Source organism: Sebastes umbrosus, chromosome 14, assembly GCF_015220745.1.
Source record: "Sebastes umbrosus isolate fSebUmb1 chromosome 14, fSebUmb1.pri, whole genome shotgun sequence".
NCBI lineage: Eukaryota > Metazoa > Chordata > Actinopteri > Perciformes > Sebastidae > Sebastes > Sebastes umbrosus.
Genome location: NC_051282.1, coordinates 1,916,889 through 1,937,827, shown reverse-complemented (window position 1 = coordinate 1,937,827; position 20,939 = coordinate 1,916,889). Strand labels below are relative to the sequence as shown.

General features: G+C 41.3%; 1 protein-coding gene across 1 annotated transcript; it reads right to left on the bottom strand.

The window, feature by feature from the left end:
• Positions 1–2,258: 2,258 nt before the first annotated feature.
• Positions 2,259–15,748, bottom strand: LOC119501119 (homeobox protein Dlx3b-like). Its single transcript, XM_037791258.1, has 3 exons — positions 15,030–15,748; positions 11,104–11,288; positions 2,259–5,532 (listed from the first exon to the last, which is right to left on the bottom strand). Exons 1-3 carry the CDS (start codon positions 15,394–15,396, stop codon positions 5,068–5,070), a joined length of 1,017 nt encoding a protein of 338 aa, XP_037647186.1. The 5' UTR covers positions 15,397–15,748; the 3' UTR covers positions 2,259–5,067.
• Between the last annotated feature and the right edge of the window lie 5,191 nt (positions 15,749–20,939).

Sequence of the window (20,939 nt, the reverse complement as noted above, 5' to 3'; positions counted from 1 at the left end):
TATTGGCACAAGATATCCCCTATTGGCATTCCTTTGTGAAAAAAAACAAAACAAAAAATCGAGATCGGCTTTAGTATCGGTTTTCAAAACACATCGGTCGGAACGCAGTGTGCAGTTCATGTCTGGAGGCAGGGAAAGGAAAGTAACGTCAGCTCCAAATCTTTCATGACACTGTTATAAACTTTCCTTCCGCTGCTGAGTTCAGCTCGCAGCAGCTGATGTCATCACCTCGTCTCACCCTCTTCAGCCTGCCCGCAAATGCCAAAGTATAAAACTGTCACCTCAGCTCACCTCCCAAACAACCACGTCCAACTATTCACGATGATATAAAAGATCAGGCGTTCAGTTTCTCGACACGCTTGAACAGAAGGTGATGAAACACTCAGGACACGGTCGTAAGATTCACAGAATTTAAAAGCACAAATCCCCGCTGGTTTGTCTTTGGAATCACATTGCTGTTAGTTGTATGAATATATACAGTTGTTTTGTTAAAACCAAAACCAGACAACCCAACACAATGGCTTACCAGTCACAGGTTGCTACAAGTCCCTGTTTGCCCTCTCTGTCTGTCTCCCTGTGATGTTCAGATACATTCCACTCTGACACCTGGAGGCTGAGGGCTCAGCACAGGAAGGTAAGAGCCTAAACAAACATGGAAGGTGTCCCAGTGGATCTGTGGTTTAGGGTCCACACCCTGCACATTTGTGGGTACAGTTGAGCATGATATGATAATGTGGACGTCTGTTTTCCCTTCCCTGCTGAAAGTCACATTTTTTCTTTGTTACACTTTTAAACTACATTTTTGATGGTCTGCATCATTCTACTGTCCTGTCTACAAAGAAAGGGACCACACACCTGGGAGATGACTTTGTATTAAAGCATAGTTGCTCGAAATGCATACATTATGTTTAAATAAGCTGCGGTCCATTTCAATACTTAACTTTCGATGGCCGAAATTTTATACGCTACCCAGCTAGTGCATCAAACTGCGACCAACTCTTGTGTGACAGGTGCTTCTGATAAAAACTCCCACACACTGTCTCGCTTACTTACGCTTTATTTGATTGCCACTTTTCCCAAAATGCTGAACTATTCCTTTACATTACCAAATCCTCTCAAACAAGGTCACAAAGAGAAATATTCTACAAGTATTCTAAGGCTGTTACGTTACGTTGTTACATTACATTACTACGTTATGTTGTTTCGCTTGGTTGATACGTTTCGTTGATACGTTTCGTTGTTACGCCACGTTCTTACGTTGTTATGGTACGTTGATACGGTAAGTTCATACGTTATGTTGTTACGTTATGTTGCTTCGTTATGTTGTTTTGCTGCGTTCATACGTTACATTTCATTGTTGCATTCCGTTGTTGCGTTATGTTGTTGCGTTACGTTGTTTTGCTGCGCTGTTCCGTTCCGTTGTTCCGTTCCGTTGTTACGTCGCTACATTATGTTGTTATGTTGTTTTACTGCGTTGTTACATTGCGTTGTTACACTGCGTTGTGTTGCGTTGTTACGTTACGTTATGTTATTATTTGAACTCAAACCATGATCTTTTTTTCTAATCTTAAACAAGTAGTTCTGAGGCCTAAACCTAACCAATCTTTTCACAACGTTAACAATGTGGCATGGTGCGTTTCTGCAAGTGTGATAGGAGGCTAATATGAAACGTATTTATGAAGTCGACATTCGGCGTATCCCGAGGTTTGCAGAACTTTTCTGCCGACTGGGTTGGTATTTGGGTCGATAACATTGTTTGCAAGTGTCCTCGTCTATGTTTCTTCCTCATCACGCCCTCTTTTTGTTGGCTAACCTGTGGGTTTGGTTGGTTGAGAGTTTGGCCTGGAGAGCAGCATGTTTGTCACACACACACACACACACACACACACACACACACACAAACACACATCTCTCCTCCCCTCTCCAACTGTGTGCCACATGAAAGCGGTGTACACCCGTCTCTCTGTGTTATTAGTATCCAGAGACTCCAGAGTGTCTGCTGCACTGTCACCTCCCACAACCTCCTTTACACGCACTCTGTGTGTGTGTGTGTGTGTGTGTGCGCGTGTGTGTGTGTGTGTGTGTGTGTGTGTGTGTGTGTGTATATAATATATAGATGGGTGCAACCTGTATCTATTGTCTGACTCACTCTGGCAGGCACACCAGCAAAGCAACGTCAGCACACTTTCAATGCTAGTGTGTGTGTGTGTGTGTACTGCATTCACACGTAAAAAAACGCTGAAAATAATACACTTGTAGCTGATTCAAATATATTTTATTTTTTCTGAAAAAAAAAAAAAGCTCCTAAGGAACAAACTGTTGTGCCACTTTTGTTCTACAGTTGACACTATAAATAAAAAACCTGAGTACAGCAGATGTGTTAATAGAATATATACAACTTATTTTCCAGATGTTTTAGCACCGACCCCGCTATCACTTTTGCTCTTGATAGTTTTTTTAGGAGTTAAGGAGGAGTTAAAGGGGCCACTTCAACAATTTTACCCATGAGAATCCGTTTACTTATCATGAAGAAGAGCACTACTCAGCCCGTGGAAACAGTTGTATAATGTTTTCTGTGGCTCTAGAGGAGCTTTGTCAAATTACCCCGGCGATGTCATAGTGATGTCATCACGGTTATCTCGGTTTAGGGTTGCAGATTTCAAATTCAAAACAGAAAGCCTTGTATTAAAAAGCTAACATGGAGTGTGAAAGATGTGGGTGTTTAAGGAGGGTGTAATGAAAGACGCTACATTGTGTTGAATTGTGGGGGTTGTTTGATTCAGCATTTTCAGAGCTCGGGCTAAAAGTCGGGATACCTCGGCCTCCACTGGCTCAATTGTGCCTCTCGCAAGTCCCCTAACTTTTTGAAAGTGAGACTGAGAATAAGCTGCACAGACGTAAAAGACTCATTCATTCTCACTGACTCTGAACTGCTGCTTGTACCCGACAATTATTTTGACTGTTTGACATAATATTCGAGGACGTAACCCATATCCTAAACAAAAAACGGATAAACAGTGCTGGATAACATTTCCATCACATTTTGTACCATTTTGTACATCTCTGGGGTTTTACATGTACCCTTAAGCTTTTACTCCATGAGGCTGTTTCCTGTATGAGAAGGCCTCAGCAACGGGTAAGGTAGGAGGAGGGAAGACATTTTAAAAAAGGGATATATTCTTTGCAGTAGGTTGAACACCTCTGAGCTGAGCTAACATGTGAAATCAACTTTTAAAGGTCCTTAAAGGAGCTCTCCACCATGTTAGCATTGCACTCCTACATTATCAAAAAGAAAAATCTAAATTGGTGCAGCAGAACCAGAGATATGTCTTTTTTTATTTCATGCATTATTCTTGTCAAAACCTGGCGCCTACATTACCCACAATGCAACTCAACCACCGACAGTTCGGTCGGAGATTCAGGTGTGTTATGCTTGTAGATCACTTCTTTTTCTTTTTCTAATTTTCAAACTACAACCACCTCTGCTTCAAGTGTAGGGATGTCATGCGAACCCAAAATTCTGAAAACGTGATGGTACACATTTTTCTACAGTACCTACCGCAGGCACCGTCAGGTCTCAAGACTAACAGTGTTCTGTCGTACCGGGGACGATAGAAAACGTGTTTGGGACACAGTAAACTCACTATCGACGCATCCAGGGGACGTACCCTATTTTTCCCTGATAATGCTACATTGTGGTCAACAAATCCATGTATCAATCTGCCGATTGATCGCAGGATGAGATCTAGCTAACGTTGGCGGTCAGCAGCCAGTAAGCAGCACAGTCCTGTACCGAGATAACTGCTACCGTTACCGGGAGGTGCAAAAGAATTACATTATGATGTGTTCAGGCTTTATTCAGTGAAAATGAGTATTGGGTGAAGGTAAATTCCAACGTTATCATGATGTGTTCAAATATCATTCATTCATTCATTATCCCATTCGGGGCCGTGGGGCACCTGTTGAACTTCCTCACAAACACCAGAATGCAAACGGTACAAAAGGAGTGGATGTTGAAATACATGGGATTTATTGTTTTACTTTTGTTTTTTACCGTGGTATCGAATTGGTATCGAGAATCGTGGAATTTGTTCTGGTATTGGTATCGACTATAAGTTTCTGATATGGTGACATCCCTACTCAGATGACATCACTGGAGGCACTTTATCAAAAGTCTGCATACAACATTCTGCTTTCTTGCCCATTGTTGTATGTACATTTTTTTTTTTTACTTTTATCTGCTCCAGATGGGTTTTATAAGTAAAAAAAGCTTTTTGACAAAAAAAATCTATGGACACAAACATTGTTTGGACAGTACTTTGTGAATGGCGGGTAGAATGTGCCGGAGCTACAGAAGTAAATCCTCCCATTAATGTCCTATAGGACTTCCGTTGCTCCGTGTATGATGTTCTTTTACAAATTACAAAAACACCCTCTCATGGCTCATTTCAGTGTTTGTCTGATATTGATGTTTTTTTGTTTTAAAAGGTTATCAGCCTTTCAGTGTTGTTCCCCTCTAACATGGTGCCTGACCTGTCAAACAGTCCTGTTTTCTGTCAGGTTAAAGCCCAACATATCTTAAAGTTTGCCGTGTTGGTGTGGTGGGCTTTAATTTGCTGCGAAGCCCGGAAAATGTCAGTAGTATTCCGTTTTAGAGGGGAAATGCTGCGTCAGAGGCCCTTTCCAGAAGAAGAATTTATGGAAGACTGGAAGGGAAGTTTTTTTTTGGCATAAATACGGTCATATTTAAAAAATATTAAATATACAAAATATCATCTGTTATCTGTGATTTAAAATAAGAATTCAGTCTCAGCACTGAATAAGACATATCAATCGCTCTAATCTCCACGAGTTCAATCAGTTCATAAACTCCGGAGGCCAGCACTTGTTTTCAATCCACGTTTACTGTAGAAAAGCCTGTTTGACAACATATGTGTCGGGTTTAACAGTCATGACTCGTATCTGACGATCACTGTCGGGTGTTTCTGTTCCCAACGGCGCTCCAAAAAAAGAATTCCCCTCAGTGTTTAAGCGCGGAGCTCCTGTTGTGCAGTCCATGTTCCAGCGTCAGTAAACGGCTCCCAGACTATGTGTGGCCGACGCCCCCGTTGACGGCGCGAGGTGCGTCGGGCCCAACTGTAGCAGACCTAAATGTGCGCCCTGCTGCTCGTACCAGTTCTGGTGTGTGTACTCTCCCATGCAGGCCGGCGAGGAATCCACAGGAGGCTGATAGGGACCCTGCCCTCTGCTGGTCGGATCCATCACTGCACTGCTCTTGATGCTGCTGCCGCTGTTGCTGTTGCTGTTGCTGTTGTTGTTGTTGTTGTTGTTGTTGCTGCTGCTGCTGTTGTTGTTGTTGCTGTTAGTTTTGCCGTTACTGTTTTCCCACACGGCCGGGGATGGAGGAGAGTTGCAGGCCATGGAATCGCTGGCGTCTGGACTGTGTTCAAGAGGAATTTCCCCGAGTGGAAACTCTCCGTTCTTGTAGAGCTTCTTAAACTTGGAGCGACGATTCTGGAACCAGATTTTGACCTGGAAGAAAGAGTATCAACTGTTGAGGCAACTTAAAGGGGAAATATTATAAAAAAGTGAGATTTATAAAGCAGGCTTAAGTCCTATATAAATACTGTGAAAGTATCGAAAGGTTCAATCCACAGAGACATACACACAGCCCGTATTCAGAAACTCTGAAGAAAGAAATGCGCAAAAACGGAGCGTTTCAGACAGAGGGTGAATACAGGCATATTCATGCCGACACTATGAGGAAAATAAAGGGTTTTTTTAACATTACAGCATGTAAACATGTTCTAGTAGAAACACAAAATACAAGTATGATCCTGAAAATGAGCATAATATGGGACCTTTAATGCAATATTAATTTCCAATACTCACTCTTGTGTAAGGGTGTAAGAAAATACTGATACATATTTCCTGGACTTATTTCACCCATCAGCTGCTATATACAATACTGACTTAACCGTACAATAATTTGTGCAATAATTCAACTGTGCAATACTGTCTTTAATTCCGGCTTTATACTGTAGATACAAGAAATATTCTTATTAATTTACTATTCTGGCATTTATATTTAACACACTTAATAGATCCTACTTCTCAGTATGTTGTGTTTGTGTTGCACTATGGTTCTTTGTTATATATTGCACATCTTAATGCAAATATTTGCACGTTTCATATTTTTTATATTCTCATTTTCTTATTGTTAATTTTAGTACTTACTTATATTTCTTTACATATATTTTGTTCACATTGTAGCATTATGTACATAATTGACATGTTACATACTCATTTATTTCTTACATTTCTTATGTTTGTACAAGAGTAACTGTAACGCTGACCCCCCGGTGTCAATAAAGTATTTCTGATTCTGAGTATATTATGTTTTGTGATACTGTATCAATTCTCTAATACACTATTGATTTTTAATTAACATTTGGAGGCATCTACAATTCTGCCAGGTGGCTCCACACACCAGAGGCCTCTACTACGAAGATTTGTGGTTAGCGAGGTAACTTCAGGGTTTTCCGTCCTACGAAGCTGGTTCACTTCTTACCGGGGTAGATCGCCATGGTAACTTATGCAGAACAGCTAACCTGCTCCGGAGCAGGTTATGTTCCAGATAAGAGATCAACTTGTATAAAAGCACCGCCTGCCGACAAATCAGAGCTCAGTGCAGTGACTATATGATAATATTAAAGACATATGAAGAAGTTTAATTCATAATACAGGTGGAAAATAACACAGTTTAAACTGACAAATGCAGGAATGACAGCTGGATTTATGCTGTGGGTGTTTACCGCTTTGAATTATATTTTTATATTTATTATTTTACTTGTTCTTGAGTCTGTTTCACACCGCCGGAAACGGGGACGCAGCTGGAGAAGACAGAAATAGTCATACATGCCGTATCGAAATGAATGGATATAATGAGGTGTAAAAGTGAACCGAAACAGTTTAAAGTTAAAACCAAAACAATGACCTGAAAGGTGCTAAAACGCTCTGTAATGCTGAGGGGTAACTGCAGAGTTCTCTGTGGGTTCGTCAGTACAAGTGACTGCTTTGAAAGTCGCTTAATCATTTGATCCATTGTTAATATATAAAAAAAAAAAAACTAATTTAGCTTCTTTTAGCTCATTGTTTTTGGTTCTTTCCCTATAAACTCTACTTTTAACAATCTTGTTTCCAAGGCAGCCGTTTTCAGTGAAAAAGCTCTGGTAAAGCCGCCGTGCACTACCTGCCCAGCACAATACAGCAGACTGGCAAAGTCTGCAACTAGCTGGTGGCAACGTAGCTGAGCATTTAGCAGCTAAAGAGACAGATATTGTTTCTCAGGTGATGGTGGTGACCAAAAACAGAGTTAAAAGTGAGCGAATATTAGACTTCCATTCATCAGGTGGCCAGAACCACGACTCCAACTGAATACTAATGTTGTTTCATTACTACAGGATGTGTTAATAGGCACTTTGTTTGCCGACACACTGGCCATAACAATGTTCCCCACTTGTTTTCAGTTCAGTTCCTTAATCTAAACTATTCCTCAAATGGATCTACTAATCAGTTGTTGCCAAAAAATAACATCCTCTGAAAATGTTTTTGTCATACTAAATAAAGCATGTTACAATAAATGCTGTGTACTAGTCATAAACCAGGTAACTAGTAAGTAATATTTAACTTCCATAAACAAGATATCATCTAAGAACAGTTATTGGCCAGCAGAGGTGATGTCACAGAACAGATTACAGCTCATTGAAATGTAATATTATGATAATATGAGAGCTATTGTCATTTGTATAAACAATAATGACTCCATGAGAGCATCAAACCAGACGACATGACAATCATACATTTCAAGTTATTGCTCATGCCTTTTGTTTTCATAAAGCATGTGTATGCAACCCAAGCATAACACTGAACAATGATTTACAGCAGCCGTGATAAAACAACCTGCACCGCAAGCTAAGAAGATAATTCATGTGGCAGTAAATCATTAAGGAAGGAGGAGTATGACTGCATAAACCATACTGACACAACAGTAACAACTCACAGGGCTGATAGGATCACTGTCTAATGCTCCGGCAAATAGATTTCTATTTTTATTATAAATTATTTTTATAGTATCTATGTTTTATTCTTAATTTATTTTGTTAAATGTTATCTTAATAGCCTAGTATGACCTTGTATTTTATATTATTGTATTTTAAAGGGGACATATGCTCATTTTCAGGTTCATACTTGTATTTTGGGTTTCTACTAGAACATGTTTACATGCTTTAATGTTCAAAAAACCCTTTACTTTCCTCATACTGTCTGCTTGAATATGTCTGTATTTAACCTATGTCTGAAACGCTCCGTTTTAGTACATTTCAATGGAATTGCAATGGAATTGCAACAGAATTGCGTTGCTAGGCAACAGCTTTGGTCCATGTTTACTTCCTGTCAGCTGATGTCATTCACATACACTGCAAAAGGATATAAACTGGGACACATTTAGAATGTTTACGTTTAAAACTTTGAAATGGTCTAAATATTGTAGATTTGTAACATCACAAATGGACAGAAATCCTGACAGCTTGTTTGAAAAAAAAAAAAGGCTCAGTTTCTGAATACGGACTGTGTGTATTTCTCTGTGGATTAAGCGTTTCGATACTGCTTTATAATATAAGAGTCATGAAAATGTCACTTTTTACAATATGGGACCTTTAAGGTGCCAATATCAAAATTCTGAGAATATCTATTGCCTCTACACAGCTCTCAATATGGCCGAAGGCTTGCGCACAGGGCTTTCTGCCTGTAATCTCCCTGAAGACAAAACTTCTCCCATGTGCATGGGTTGCAGCTAACAGTGCTAACAGTGCTAACAGTGCTAACAGCGCCAACAATGAAAACCACAGTAAAAGTACTGACGGCGCTAACAGTGTTAACCTGGGGGTGAAATGGGGGGGTGGGCGCTACGTTGTCAGCTGTAACCGCTGTATAAGCACAGTGCAGAGCGGCGGCTGTGAGCTAGCCGTTATTTCCTGCTATATTAATGCTCTGAATATCGTACGGAGCACCATTAAGTATATTCCATTATTCTGCAGTCAAAAGAGATCTCGCAAATTACATTTTAGTTAGAACTGTCAAAGTTAACACAATAATAATAATAATAATAATGTATTAACACAAATTCCTTTAACGCCACTGATTTCTTTAACCCATTAACACAACTTGCAATTTTTAAGTTGTAGCGGGCTCAGTTTTAAAAATCTCATATTAAGGTTCATTTTAAACAGATAAAACATGTGTGATTAATTTGCGAGTAAATATTGTAATCGATTGACAGCTGTAATTTGAGTGTAACCTATAGCTTTAAGATACAGTATTGCTCATAATCTGTGGACCTTTTCACCTCCTCTTCAACATTCTTCATACTCATTCGTATGTTCACCAGGAGACTTCATTCAAGCACTACAACTGTTTACAGAGCACATACGTCAAATATCTCTGGCACTTCAACTAAACTGTCTGCTTTCATCTTCTACACATCAACTCACACAACTATTTTTTTTCCATTTTTCACTGTAAACATTTTGAGTTCTGTCAATCCATCTGCTGATACTTCAACTACTTTCGATGCACTTAAACTATTCCCGGCGCTTCAAATTCAACAGAAATTCCAATTGCTTTCATCGCTGATAAGTTAAACTGACATTTAAACTGCTTTAATCTCTTCTAATCTCTTTGAATGACAGTTCAGCTACTTTCATCTTTCACGCTTCATATGACGATTGAGCTACTTTCAGTGTTTCCTTACGGTCTGACGACTACCTAACGGGGCTTAGATTTGAAAGTAAATCGTTGACTGTTTCCGGCTCTTACACACAAAAGATATTTCAAACCCTTTCAGGGCTTCAACTTCAACTGACACTTCGACTACTTTGAGGGCTTCAACTTAAACTGCAACTCCCATTCAACATCTGACACAGGGCCAGCTCCAGCCCTTTTGGTGTCCAAGGCGAAATCCGGATTTGGAGCCCCCCCCTTAGGGTTTGTGTTCAACCCCCCAGAACCCTAACCCCGTAAACCACAACACAATCAGACATCACAATGGTGTTAAGACAAAGATTAAGATTTGTATTTTCATAAATAACTGTATTTATTATAATATAAATAAACATCTGGTCCCTGATATTGTTGGCTAAAAAGTGTTTTGTCAGTTTCGCTACACTTTACACTTTTATTAACAAATAAGTATTAATAAGGCAGATGAAAAAGTGTGAGAAAGAGAGTTACAGGGGTGAAAAGTGTATTTATGTATGTGTTTCTTTCTTTATTCGTTTGGTTTGTTACCTCAATGCAGAAAATGAAGAAGGGCACCAGCAAATTTTTTTTTTCTCTAAAAAGATTATTTTAGCGGGCGACCAGAAGGTGGCGCCCTAGCTGACTGCCTATATGGCCTATGCCTTGAGCCGGCCCTGACCTCACAGACAAAAAAATAACATTTTAAAGGTCCCATATCGTGCTCAGTTTCAGGTCCATACTTGTATTTTGTGTTTCTACTAGAACATGTTTACATGTTAAAAAAAACAACTTTTTTTTCCTCTTACTGTCTGTCTGAATATACCTGAAACGCTCCGTTTTAGTGCATTTCAAAGGAACTGCAACAGAATTGCGTTGCCTGGCAACAGTTTGGGTCCATGTTTACTTCCTGTCAGCTGATGTCATTAACATACACTGCAACCAGGAATAAACTGGGACACATTTAGAATGTTTACGTTTAAAACCGTGTAATGGTCTAAATATTGTATATTTGTGACATCACAAATGGACAGAAATCCTAACGGCTTGTTTCAAACGCACAATTTCTGAATACGAGCTCTGTGTATTTCTCCGTATATTGAGCGCTTCGATACTTTCATATTATTTATAAAGCACTTAAACCTGCTTTATAATATATAAGACATGAAAATCTCACTTTTTATAATATGGGACCTTTAAGACATTTGAACTTGTTTACACCTGTGATCTGCAGTGTAAGAGAGCACGCACTTTGTTTCTTCTCTCATTTAAACTGAAGTGTACTGTCGGTGTTCCCTGCAGCCTCACCTGCGTCTGTGTGAGGCCCATCTGTGCGGCCAGCTCGGCCCGCTCTGGCAGGGCCAGGTACTGCGCCGACTGGAACCTCCTCTGCAGGACTGCCAGCTGGTAGCTGGAGTAGATGGTCCGGGGCTTGCGCACCTTCTTGGGCTTCCCGTTGACCATCCGAACCTCCACGTCTGGTTCCTCTTTCACTGTGGGAGGAAACCATAAAAAAAAGCCATGTAATATTCCTGCAACACTCCTGTGGGGGGGACTTTTAGTTTGTTTGTGGAACCTCCCAGTCAAAACGATCACAGTGCTGTTCTTCTTCTTTGATCTTATAAAGTGTGACACGACCCGTATGAGACTTCGAACAATTAAATGAACTTTTCTACATGGCAGTTTGTGCCGAGAAGTTATAGCACAAAAATAGCCACGGCCACTACAACCCCGAAATTTCAAAGAAATTCCGCCAGCAGCAGAACTTGTAATTTTGGTCGGAGTGTCTCCCACAGCCGGGGAGGGAGACAGAGATTTATAGGTGCTTTTCATGTAGCCTGGAGGCCCGCTTGTATACATCTCGCCCCGTTTCAGCTCTTATTCTTGTATCCAAATCCTTTTTCTGGTCTTATTTTAGATAAACAGCCAACCTGACTCAAATACATTTGTTCACATTTGATCAACACATATATTTGTATCACCTTAAGATGGGGAAACAATACAATTTAAAAATCTATTCTAATTTGTATAGGAAATGCAATGCAATATATTTCATATGCATTTATACCTATTTACAAATTGTGTGTTTTTATTTATATTATTTACTGACCACATTTGAATTTAGATATTTTTAAATGATCATAATTAAAAAAAAAAGAGATAATTAGTGGCTGAAGGGCTGTCAAAGTTAACGCGATAATAACGCGTTAACGCAAATTTGTTTTAACGCCACTAATTTCCTTTACGCGTTAACGCAACTTGCGATTTTTAGATTGTAGCGGCCACAAACCTGATGAATCCATCGGTACCAACCATGTCATGCTAGCTTGTTGGGAAACAACGCTCCAAACTTCCGCTACATTTTGGCAAGGAAAAACTGGCATGGCCATTTTCAAAAGGGTCCCTTGACCTCTGACCTCTGAACTTGCAATTTTTAGGTTGGATGCTGGCACCGTATGAAACTTGAAAACTTAAGGACTCCATTGGTACCAACCATGTCATACTAGCTTGTCATGAAGGAGGTTAAATAACGCTCCAAACTTCCGCTACATTTTGGCGAGGAAAAATTGTCATGTCCATTTCCAAAGGGGTCCCTTGACCTCTGACCTCTAGATAAGTGAATGTAAATGGGTTCTATGGGTACCCACGAGTCTCCCCTTTACAGACATGCCCACTTTATGATAATCACATGCAGTTTGGGGCAAGTCATAGTCAAGTCAGCACACTGACACACTGACAGCTGTTGTTGCCTGTTGGGCTGCAGTTTGCCATGTTATGATTTGAGCATTTTGTTTTATGCTAAATGCAGTACTTGTGAGGGTTTCTGGACAATATCTGTCATTGTTTTGTGTTGTTAATTGCTTTCCAATAATAAATATATACATACATTTGCATAAAGCAGCATCTTTACCCACTCCCATGTTGATAAGAGGATTAAATATTTGACAAATCTCCCTTTAAGGTACATTTGGAACAGATTACAAATGTGTGATTATTTTGCGATTAATCGTGATTAACTATGGACAATAATGCGATCTATTTTAAACAGCCCTTCTATTTATCTCTGAGTTTAATTCGTCACCTATTTGTGTATTTGTTTGCTGGTTATTTGTGCGGGCGTGGCCACGGGCCTTGCATGATAAGAAGCCTTGTCGGGTGATTCAAAGGCCAAGGCTGACTGACATGTCGTGACACCTGATGTGCGCGGCTGCGGGCCAAAGTCCCCCGGGGCCAATTTCCAGGAGTCAACTCCCAACTGGAATGTCAAAAACAGTACACCAGTCTGTCGAGCTTGTTTTCCCTCTCTGTCGTTTGCACAGAGACGTCTTCCAGGCTTTTGAACGCAGTCTAGCTGTAGGGGCACTTCTGTTTAAGTTAAAGAGCCAAAATGATGTTCCAAATGTTGTCTTTAGTGGTCTTGTGATATTTATTTATGGAAGGGTTAGGGTTAGGGTTAGACTGTTTAGGTTGCCTATGTAGTGCACATAAACCAACAAGTGTTGCCTGTTAATTACTTCTTCATCCCTGATATACAGTAGCCTAGGTGAAGTTGAAATGCCACTCGCTAGAACTAGGCCATGGCTTCCATCTAAAGACCTTCAGGCTGATCTCCATTTTCCTATCAAAATAAATCTGAAAGAAGCTCAAAGACGAGATGATTGGCAGGTGTGCTTCCATTTACAGTGAATAACAATGAGACACACAACAGCAGCAGCTAAGTGAATTTACCCCCGTCAAACTCAAAGCTTTGTTTTTTTCCCTCTATACAAACTATTCTCCTGCAGGCTGAAGCTTTATCTCGCCAGCAATGATCTCCTATTTCCTCTTCGCCCACTGACACCTCCCCCCGCTCCTATAGGCTACCTTTCTCTCAAACTTTGAGTCGCAAGTATTTTCTTCTGGAAACTTTAAGTGCATGGCGGAGCTGGTTAACACTTGTACAAATCTGGGACATCCCTGGCAATAAGAAGCTGCTCCACTTACAGTAAAAGACAGACTGGGTTCATTCGTGAGTCCTTCCTTTCAGTTAAATCAAATAAAGATTCTACTTCTGACTAGTAGCAGGAGGAGAGTACAAACCTCACCTGGCTGTCACAACTACTGTATATCTAACTCCCCATATGAAGGTACTGTGTGAGTGGGAACCCAGAATTCACATCCTTTTCAAAGCTTTACAGTCTGAAAGGTAACACGTCACTAACCTTGAATATTGTACATTTGCAATTAATTTAGATACAGTTCTGAAGAAATACATTATAGCTGAAAATATTCTTATAAACATCTGTGACATCAGCCCAGTCGCACAGCAGTTCATGAAATAGTCTCGAAATTAAATGTAACTGTTGATAGGTGTACATACTGTAGACACCAATTTCACATCTTTTTTGTGATGGTCAGGAAAAAAATCAATTTGTACTTGAGCCACGCAACCCAGAAGTATAGAGAGCGGCAAATGTTGCAATGGGAAGAGGTCGGGGGGGGGGTCAAACACAGGACGTTCACCCAGGAGACCGGTGTTCGTGTCCCGTGTGAAAATACAATTTTTTATTTTAACCCAAACCGTGATCTTTTCCTAAACCTAAGTAGTTCTGTTTCCTAAGCCTAACCAAGTAGTTTTATTTAAAAAAAAAACTGGGAGCAGAAATTGACACGTGCGTCAGTTGTTGCTGGACATTGGTAGAAAAATGCATGAAAAATACATTGCTGAAAGTTGTCCTGAGTCTCTATGGACAGGAATTGAATAGATTAAAATTCGTGACTCTTTTACGAACTGCCGGTGACACATGTGTTTTTTTGAACAGGGAGACAACTGTGGCAGGTTCTATGTATATAGAGGTATATGTATATACAGTGTGAGGTATTGGACTGTATATACATATAGTGTGTATAGAGCGTCTCCCCTACTTCTATTAACTCAATACCATAAATACACTGTAACTGTGACTCCACTACTCATCTTCTACTGAAGGACATTAACAGAGCATCAGTTCAGTGTTCCAAAACAATGTATAAAATGCGATGTGAATAGTTTAGGACAGCAGTGGAAACGTTTTCTCCGTGCGTAAAACCCGTGCGTAATGGGTGGGGGGGGGGGGGGGGGGAGGCAATGTGGTTTTAAGACACATACTGAGATACAGTTCTTTATGAAAATGATCCGATATTAATATATAACCGGTGATCAGTCACTTCTACTCATGCACGGAAACTAACTTGTCCTCTCGGGTCCAACTCACCGTCCTGCAGCGTCGCGTGCACCTCCCTGCTGAATGCGCCGTGCTCCCGGTACGCTGCGTGGGGGTACGGGTACTCTGCCTTGGCGACCACCGGGTAGGCCCCGCCGGTCCCCAGCCCGTGCAGGTTGTAGTGGTGGTGGTACGCGTACGGGTTCATGTGCTGCGCGGAGTACTGCTGCTGCTGCTGCTGCGCTGGGTACAGGTCGTGCGCGCCGTGGAGCGCGCTCTGTCCGCTGTAGAAGCCCATGTCTGTGGACGAGGACTCCGGCAGGGTGGGGGACTCCTTGGTGGTGGAGATGGAGCTGCCAGCCATGATTGGGAGGGGGGGCTTCTTCTCCTCGAAGACAGGTGGACACTGTCCGTTCATGTCTCTCTGCTGTCCGATTTAAAGTCTCTGAAGCAGCAGTGTTGAGAACGAGATGAGGTCTCCTCTCAGTCTGGAGCTCAAACCAAACAGCAGCCAGGCTGTCCACCGTGGCGGCGCCCAACCCAACTACAGCTCCTAATTACAGGGCGCGCCGAGCTGAGCCGAGCCGAGCCAGGCAGGACGAGAAGGGGGGTGGATGTCTCCTTCCTCATTGGCTCGTCTGCTCGCTGCCTGTAGAGGCCCTGAGGCCAGCCAGCGCTGCCTGTCTGTCTTTCTGTCTGCCTGTCTGTCTGTCGCCTGTCTGTCAGTCTGTCTGTCTGTTGCCTGTCTGTCTGACTGTCTGTCTGTCTGTCTGCCTGTCTATCTATCTGCCTGTGCCTGTCTGTCTGTCTGTCTGTCTGTCTGTCTCTCTGTCATCTGCCTGTCTGTCAGTCTGTCTGTCTGTCTGTCTGTCACCTGTCTGTCTGCCTGTCTGTCTGTCTGTCGCCTGTCTGCCTGTCTGTCTGTCTGCCTGTCTGTCTATCTGCCTGTCTGCCTGTCTGTCTGTCTGGCTCCCTGTTTCTTCCCCACACTAACCTCCAGTAAGCCTCTCCTCAGGCCTCCACCACAGCCCGTAAAGTCCTCTAACTAACATTTAGCTCGACAACAAGAGGCCGTCAGCAGCAGAGCAGATCACAATGTAGCAGACTGAACCCAGGCATAATGGTGCTGAGATAAGGAGTGTTTACGCATTAGCTTTACGGTGCTGCCTCCCATTCAGATGCAGATACAGACTGTGTCGACCCATGTTGGGACTTATTTACACTTAATCAGGGCTCACTTAAAAAAAAGTCTTTCTATGTGTTGACTGGGCCCCAGGGGAGAGAAGCAGCCATAAACTGAGCCTGCAATCAACTTTAGGTGCATATAAGGACACTGTAGCCATGAAGGCCACACCACAAGGACTACTACCACACTGTAAAAAGACTTAAAGGTCTATCATGCTCTTTTTCAGGTTCATACTTGTATTTTGCGTTTCTACTAGAACATGTTTACATACTGTAATGTTCAAAAACCCTTTATTTTCCTCATACTGTTGGCCTGAATATACCTGTATTCACCCTCTGTCTGAAACGCTCAGTTTTAGCGCATTTTGACGTAATTGCAACAGAATTGCGTTGCTAGGTAACAGCTTGGGTCCATGTGTACTTCCTGTCAGCTGATGACATTCACATACACTGCAACCAGGAATGAAATGGGACACATTTAGAATGTTTACGTTTGAAATTGTGTCAAGGGTCTAAATATTGTATATTTGTGACATCACAAATGGACAGAAATCCTGACAGCTTGTTTCAAATGCAGAGTTTCTGAATAGGGGCTGTGTGTATTTCCCTGTAGATTGAGCGTTTCGATACTTTCACAGTATTTATATAAGACTTTAGCCTGCTTTATAATATAAAAACATGAAAATCTCACTTTTTTATAATATGGGACCTTTAATCTATATAAAAGAAAATTGTAATTTACTGCAGTGGAAAGTCAAATCTGACTACACGTACCCTAAATATATCAAATATAACATTTGCCGTTTTCAATTTCCTTTTGAGAAGATAGAAACAGTCTCGCTCCACACTACAAATAATAATGACTGCAACAAAAAATACATGGTGTACACAAAGAAAGAACAATATCCATGTGACTGAAAGGTTTAGGAGTTTCCATCAATACAATGACATCATCTCACCTCCAGATGTCACTGTTGACTCTTTACATGAAAGTAGTTCTCAGGAAGGATTGGCAACAAAATGTCAAGTGCATTAAATGCACTGATTTAAAAACAGATTTTGGAAATTAACCCTCTGAGACCCACAATAGACCAGTTTTTTGTCCTTTTTGGAGGGGTCCAGGGGGTCTTTAGGGGGAGATAGCAGGTCAACAGTAGATGTCACATAGAAGTGGTGTACATCATCTGAAAGCTGGAAACCTGAAGATTAATCTGAGATGCTGCTCAGCACTGTGTGTCAAGTTGTTCTACTCATAAATTAGAAATAAACATGAATGAATGAATTAAAATGAATTGTAAAAGTGTATAAGGGTTTAGAACATTATGATAGAAGTATAGGATGGTCATCCTCATGCTCTATTATGTCTCAGAAGTTGTTGCAGCAATTTATGGGCTGATACCATTTGTTGCACAGATTTGGTGCTAAATTTAATAATTTTTAACCTATCGAGAACTGATAAAAATGATCAATAATCCCTCCAAAATACCACATTAAGATGCCAAGACCTTGAGGAACACCATAGAAATCATAGAAAGGGATCGAAAACTTTTGACATTTGGAGATTTCTGCAAAGAATTAAATTTTTTGGCGACTGGATGGAGAGCACTTCTGTTCTGGAATCTGCTCAGAGACCCCCTTATTGTCAATCTAGCTAGGAGAGCGATCCATCCTCTGAATTCTCTAGGCCTCTAGTTTGATCCATCCATCCTCTGAATGCTCTAGGTCTCTAGTCTGATCCATCCATCCTCTGAATGCTCTAGGTCTCTAGTTTGATCCATCCATCCTCTGAATACTCTAGGTCTCTAGTTTGATCCATCCATCCTCTGAATGCTCTAGGTCTCTAGTTTGATCCATCCATCCTCTGAATGCTCTAGGTCTCTAGTTTGATCCATCCATCCTCTGAATGCTCTAGGTCTCTAGTTTGATCCATCCATCCTCTGAATGCTCTAGGTCTCTAGTTTGATCCATCCATCCTCTGAATGCTCTAGGTCTCTAGTTTGATCCATCCATCCTCTGAATGCTCTAGGTCTTTAGTTTGTGGCTGTAAAGTTTCATGAGGCTGTGATTATCCTAGAGCTCACCACAGGTCATTATATACAGTGAGGTCAAGTTTCAAAAAATGGTCTCACTACAATGAAATGGCTCCTATGGGGTCTAGACCACCCCCACGACCAGTCCAGATCGATGGGGACGAGGTGGAGGTCGTGGGTACCTACAAGTACCTCGGGCTGCAGCTGGACAACCAACTGGACTGGACAATAAACACTGACCACCTCTACAGGAAGGGCCAAAGCAGACTGTACTTCCTGAGGAGGCTGGGATCATTTAACATCTGCTCAAAACTCCTGCGGATGTTCTACCAATCTGTGGTTGCCAGCGTCCTTTTCTACGCTGTGGTGTGCTGGGGGGGGGCAGCACAACTAAGAGGGACACCTCGAGGCTGGACAAGCTGATCAGGCGGGCCGGCTCTGTGGTCGCGTGGAGATCGACACTCTGGTGACGGTGGCAGAGGAGAGAACACTCAACAGACTGCTGGCCATACTGGTCAACGCCAGCCATCCTCTGCACGCCGTCATCAACAAACAGAGGAGCTTGTTTAGCGGCAGGCTGCTGCTCCCCAAGTGCTCCTCAGACAGACTCAGGAAATCCTTTGTCCTCCGAGCCATCACACTGTACAACACCTCTCTAGGGAGGAGGGGGACAAAGGAGGACGGTCTGCAGGACAGATAATAATGCACTATACTCACTTTTAACAGTCTCTTCTGTACTATATTCACTTTTTTTAAAAGTCGTTTATCACAGCTGTTACCCTGCACTATATTCAGTTTTAACAGTTTTCTTCATCTCCTGGTATTTTTATATCTGGTATATTTTTTGTACTTTTTACTACTAACTTTTTTAACTGCCTTTTTACTAACATGTTTGCACTTAGCTACGGAACTGTGATGCTGGAAACTGGAATTTCCCTCGGGATTAATAAAGTAACTATCTATCTATCTATCTATCTATCTATCTATCTATCTATCTATCTAACATCATCACACATGAATACAGTTGGGCTCATTGGAGTCTCAGCTTTACAGTGAGACCCAATTTATGTGATTCAAGACTGTTCAGGGACCCCTGTAGGTAGAAATATTAAAATACACCATTTTAAATCAGGAGACAATAAAACATTTATACTGCAGGAAAAAAACTGCATGTGATGATCATAAAGTGGGCATGTCTGTAAAGGGGAGACTCGTGGGTACCCATAGAACCCATTTACATTCACATATGTTGAGATCAGAGGTCAAGGGACCCCTTTGAAAATGGCCATGAGAGTTTTTCCTCGCCAAAATGTTTCCAAACTTTGGAGCGTTATTTAACCTCCTTCCCGACAAGCCAGTATGACATGGTTGGTACCGATGGATTCTCTAAGTTTCTTTCTAGTTTCATATGATACATTAGCTCTAACTCTAAAACTGAACCTGTAGTAGTTCTCAGAGGGTTAACCCCTAAGCAGCAGACACTGACTCAAGTAGAGTTACAAGTGTATTTTGTTATGCATGAATTCTTGTCCGAAGCATTGGTTCCCCATCAGACGAGCTCAAGCACACGCCACCTACACCGCCCGCTGTGTTCCAAATGTGTTCATTTAAAAAAGTGGACGTTATTATAGTACAAACCTCTTAATTAATAGTAGATATTGTTACATATTCTTTTCATATAATTGAATGTTTATGTTGGGGTGGTGACTTTAGAGTGGAAGAAGCATTAAAGGTGCAATGTGTAAGATCTGGCCACATGCCCCAAACCAACAGATCAGCATTTCACCGTTATACTGGGTCCATCCAATGTAAATCTACAAGCAGTAGTTATAATTCTTTAAAAAAAAAAAAAGCCAACTACTAGCTAACAGCAGGGCAAGAATACGTACAATTCAACCAAACTGCTGAAACTCTGAGTGCTGGTCTAAATAGCAATGCTATTTTACAATCTTCACGTGTGGCGTCGGCCTGTAGTTTAGCCATCTGTGTGTTCAATGTGCCGCTAAACGGGGGCTTTGCTGACGTTTTGGTGCATAATAAGTTGATATACAGTACATGTCTGAGGGAAATGTTGATATTCCCAATGGTCTCATCTTTTTCCTCTGTCATTATGTCTTTGCATTTCCTTCATTACGTTACCCGCTTGCTAAATTGTTAGCCTCTGTGCCTTCTAGACGCCGACAATAACCTTAGCGGCGGGGTTTTATCACAAATTAACCATTTGAACTCCCAAGCATATTGTGTACACGACTTCCCATGTTGGACATGCAAGCTGAAGAGTTCCATTTGAAGGCATCATGAATCCAATAAACAGACAAAACATAGACGGATTCTGTACCTTTAACGGGATTATTAAAGGTCCCATATTGTACAAAGTGAGATTTTCATGTCTTTTATATTATAAAGCAGGTTTAAGTGCTTTATAAATACTGTTAAACTATCAAAACACTCAATATACGGAGAAATACACACAGTCCGTATTCAGAAATTGTGCGTTTGAAACAAGCCGTTAGGATTTCTGTCCATTTGTGATGTCACAAATCTACAATATTTAGACCATTACACGGTTTTAAACGTAAACATTCTCAATTTGTCTATTTCCTGTTGCAGTGGATGTAAATAACATCAGCTGACAGGAAGTAAACATGGACCGAAACTGTTGCCTAGCAACGCAATTCTGTTGCAATGCGCTAAAACGGAGCGTTTCAGACAGAGGGTAAATGCAGGTATATTCAGGCAGACAGTA

Bases quoted from the DNA above. Each gene is read 5' to 3' on its own strand.
- LOC119501119 (XM_037791258.1), bottom strand. From the start codon at position 15,396: ATGAACGGACAGTGTCCACCTGTCTTCGAGGAGAAGAAGCCCCCCCTC. The intron at 11,289-15,029 runs GTGAGTTGGACC...TTCCTCCCACAG, and splicing joins GCACGCGACGCTGCAGGACG to TGAAAGAGGAACCAGACGTG. The intron at 5,533-11,103 runs GTGAGGCTGCAG...TCTTTCTTCCAG, and splicing joins TGGGCCTCACACAGACGCAG to GTCAAAATCTGGTTCCAGAA.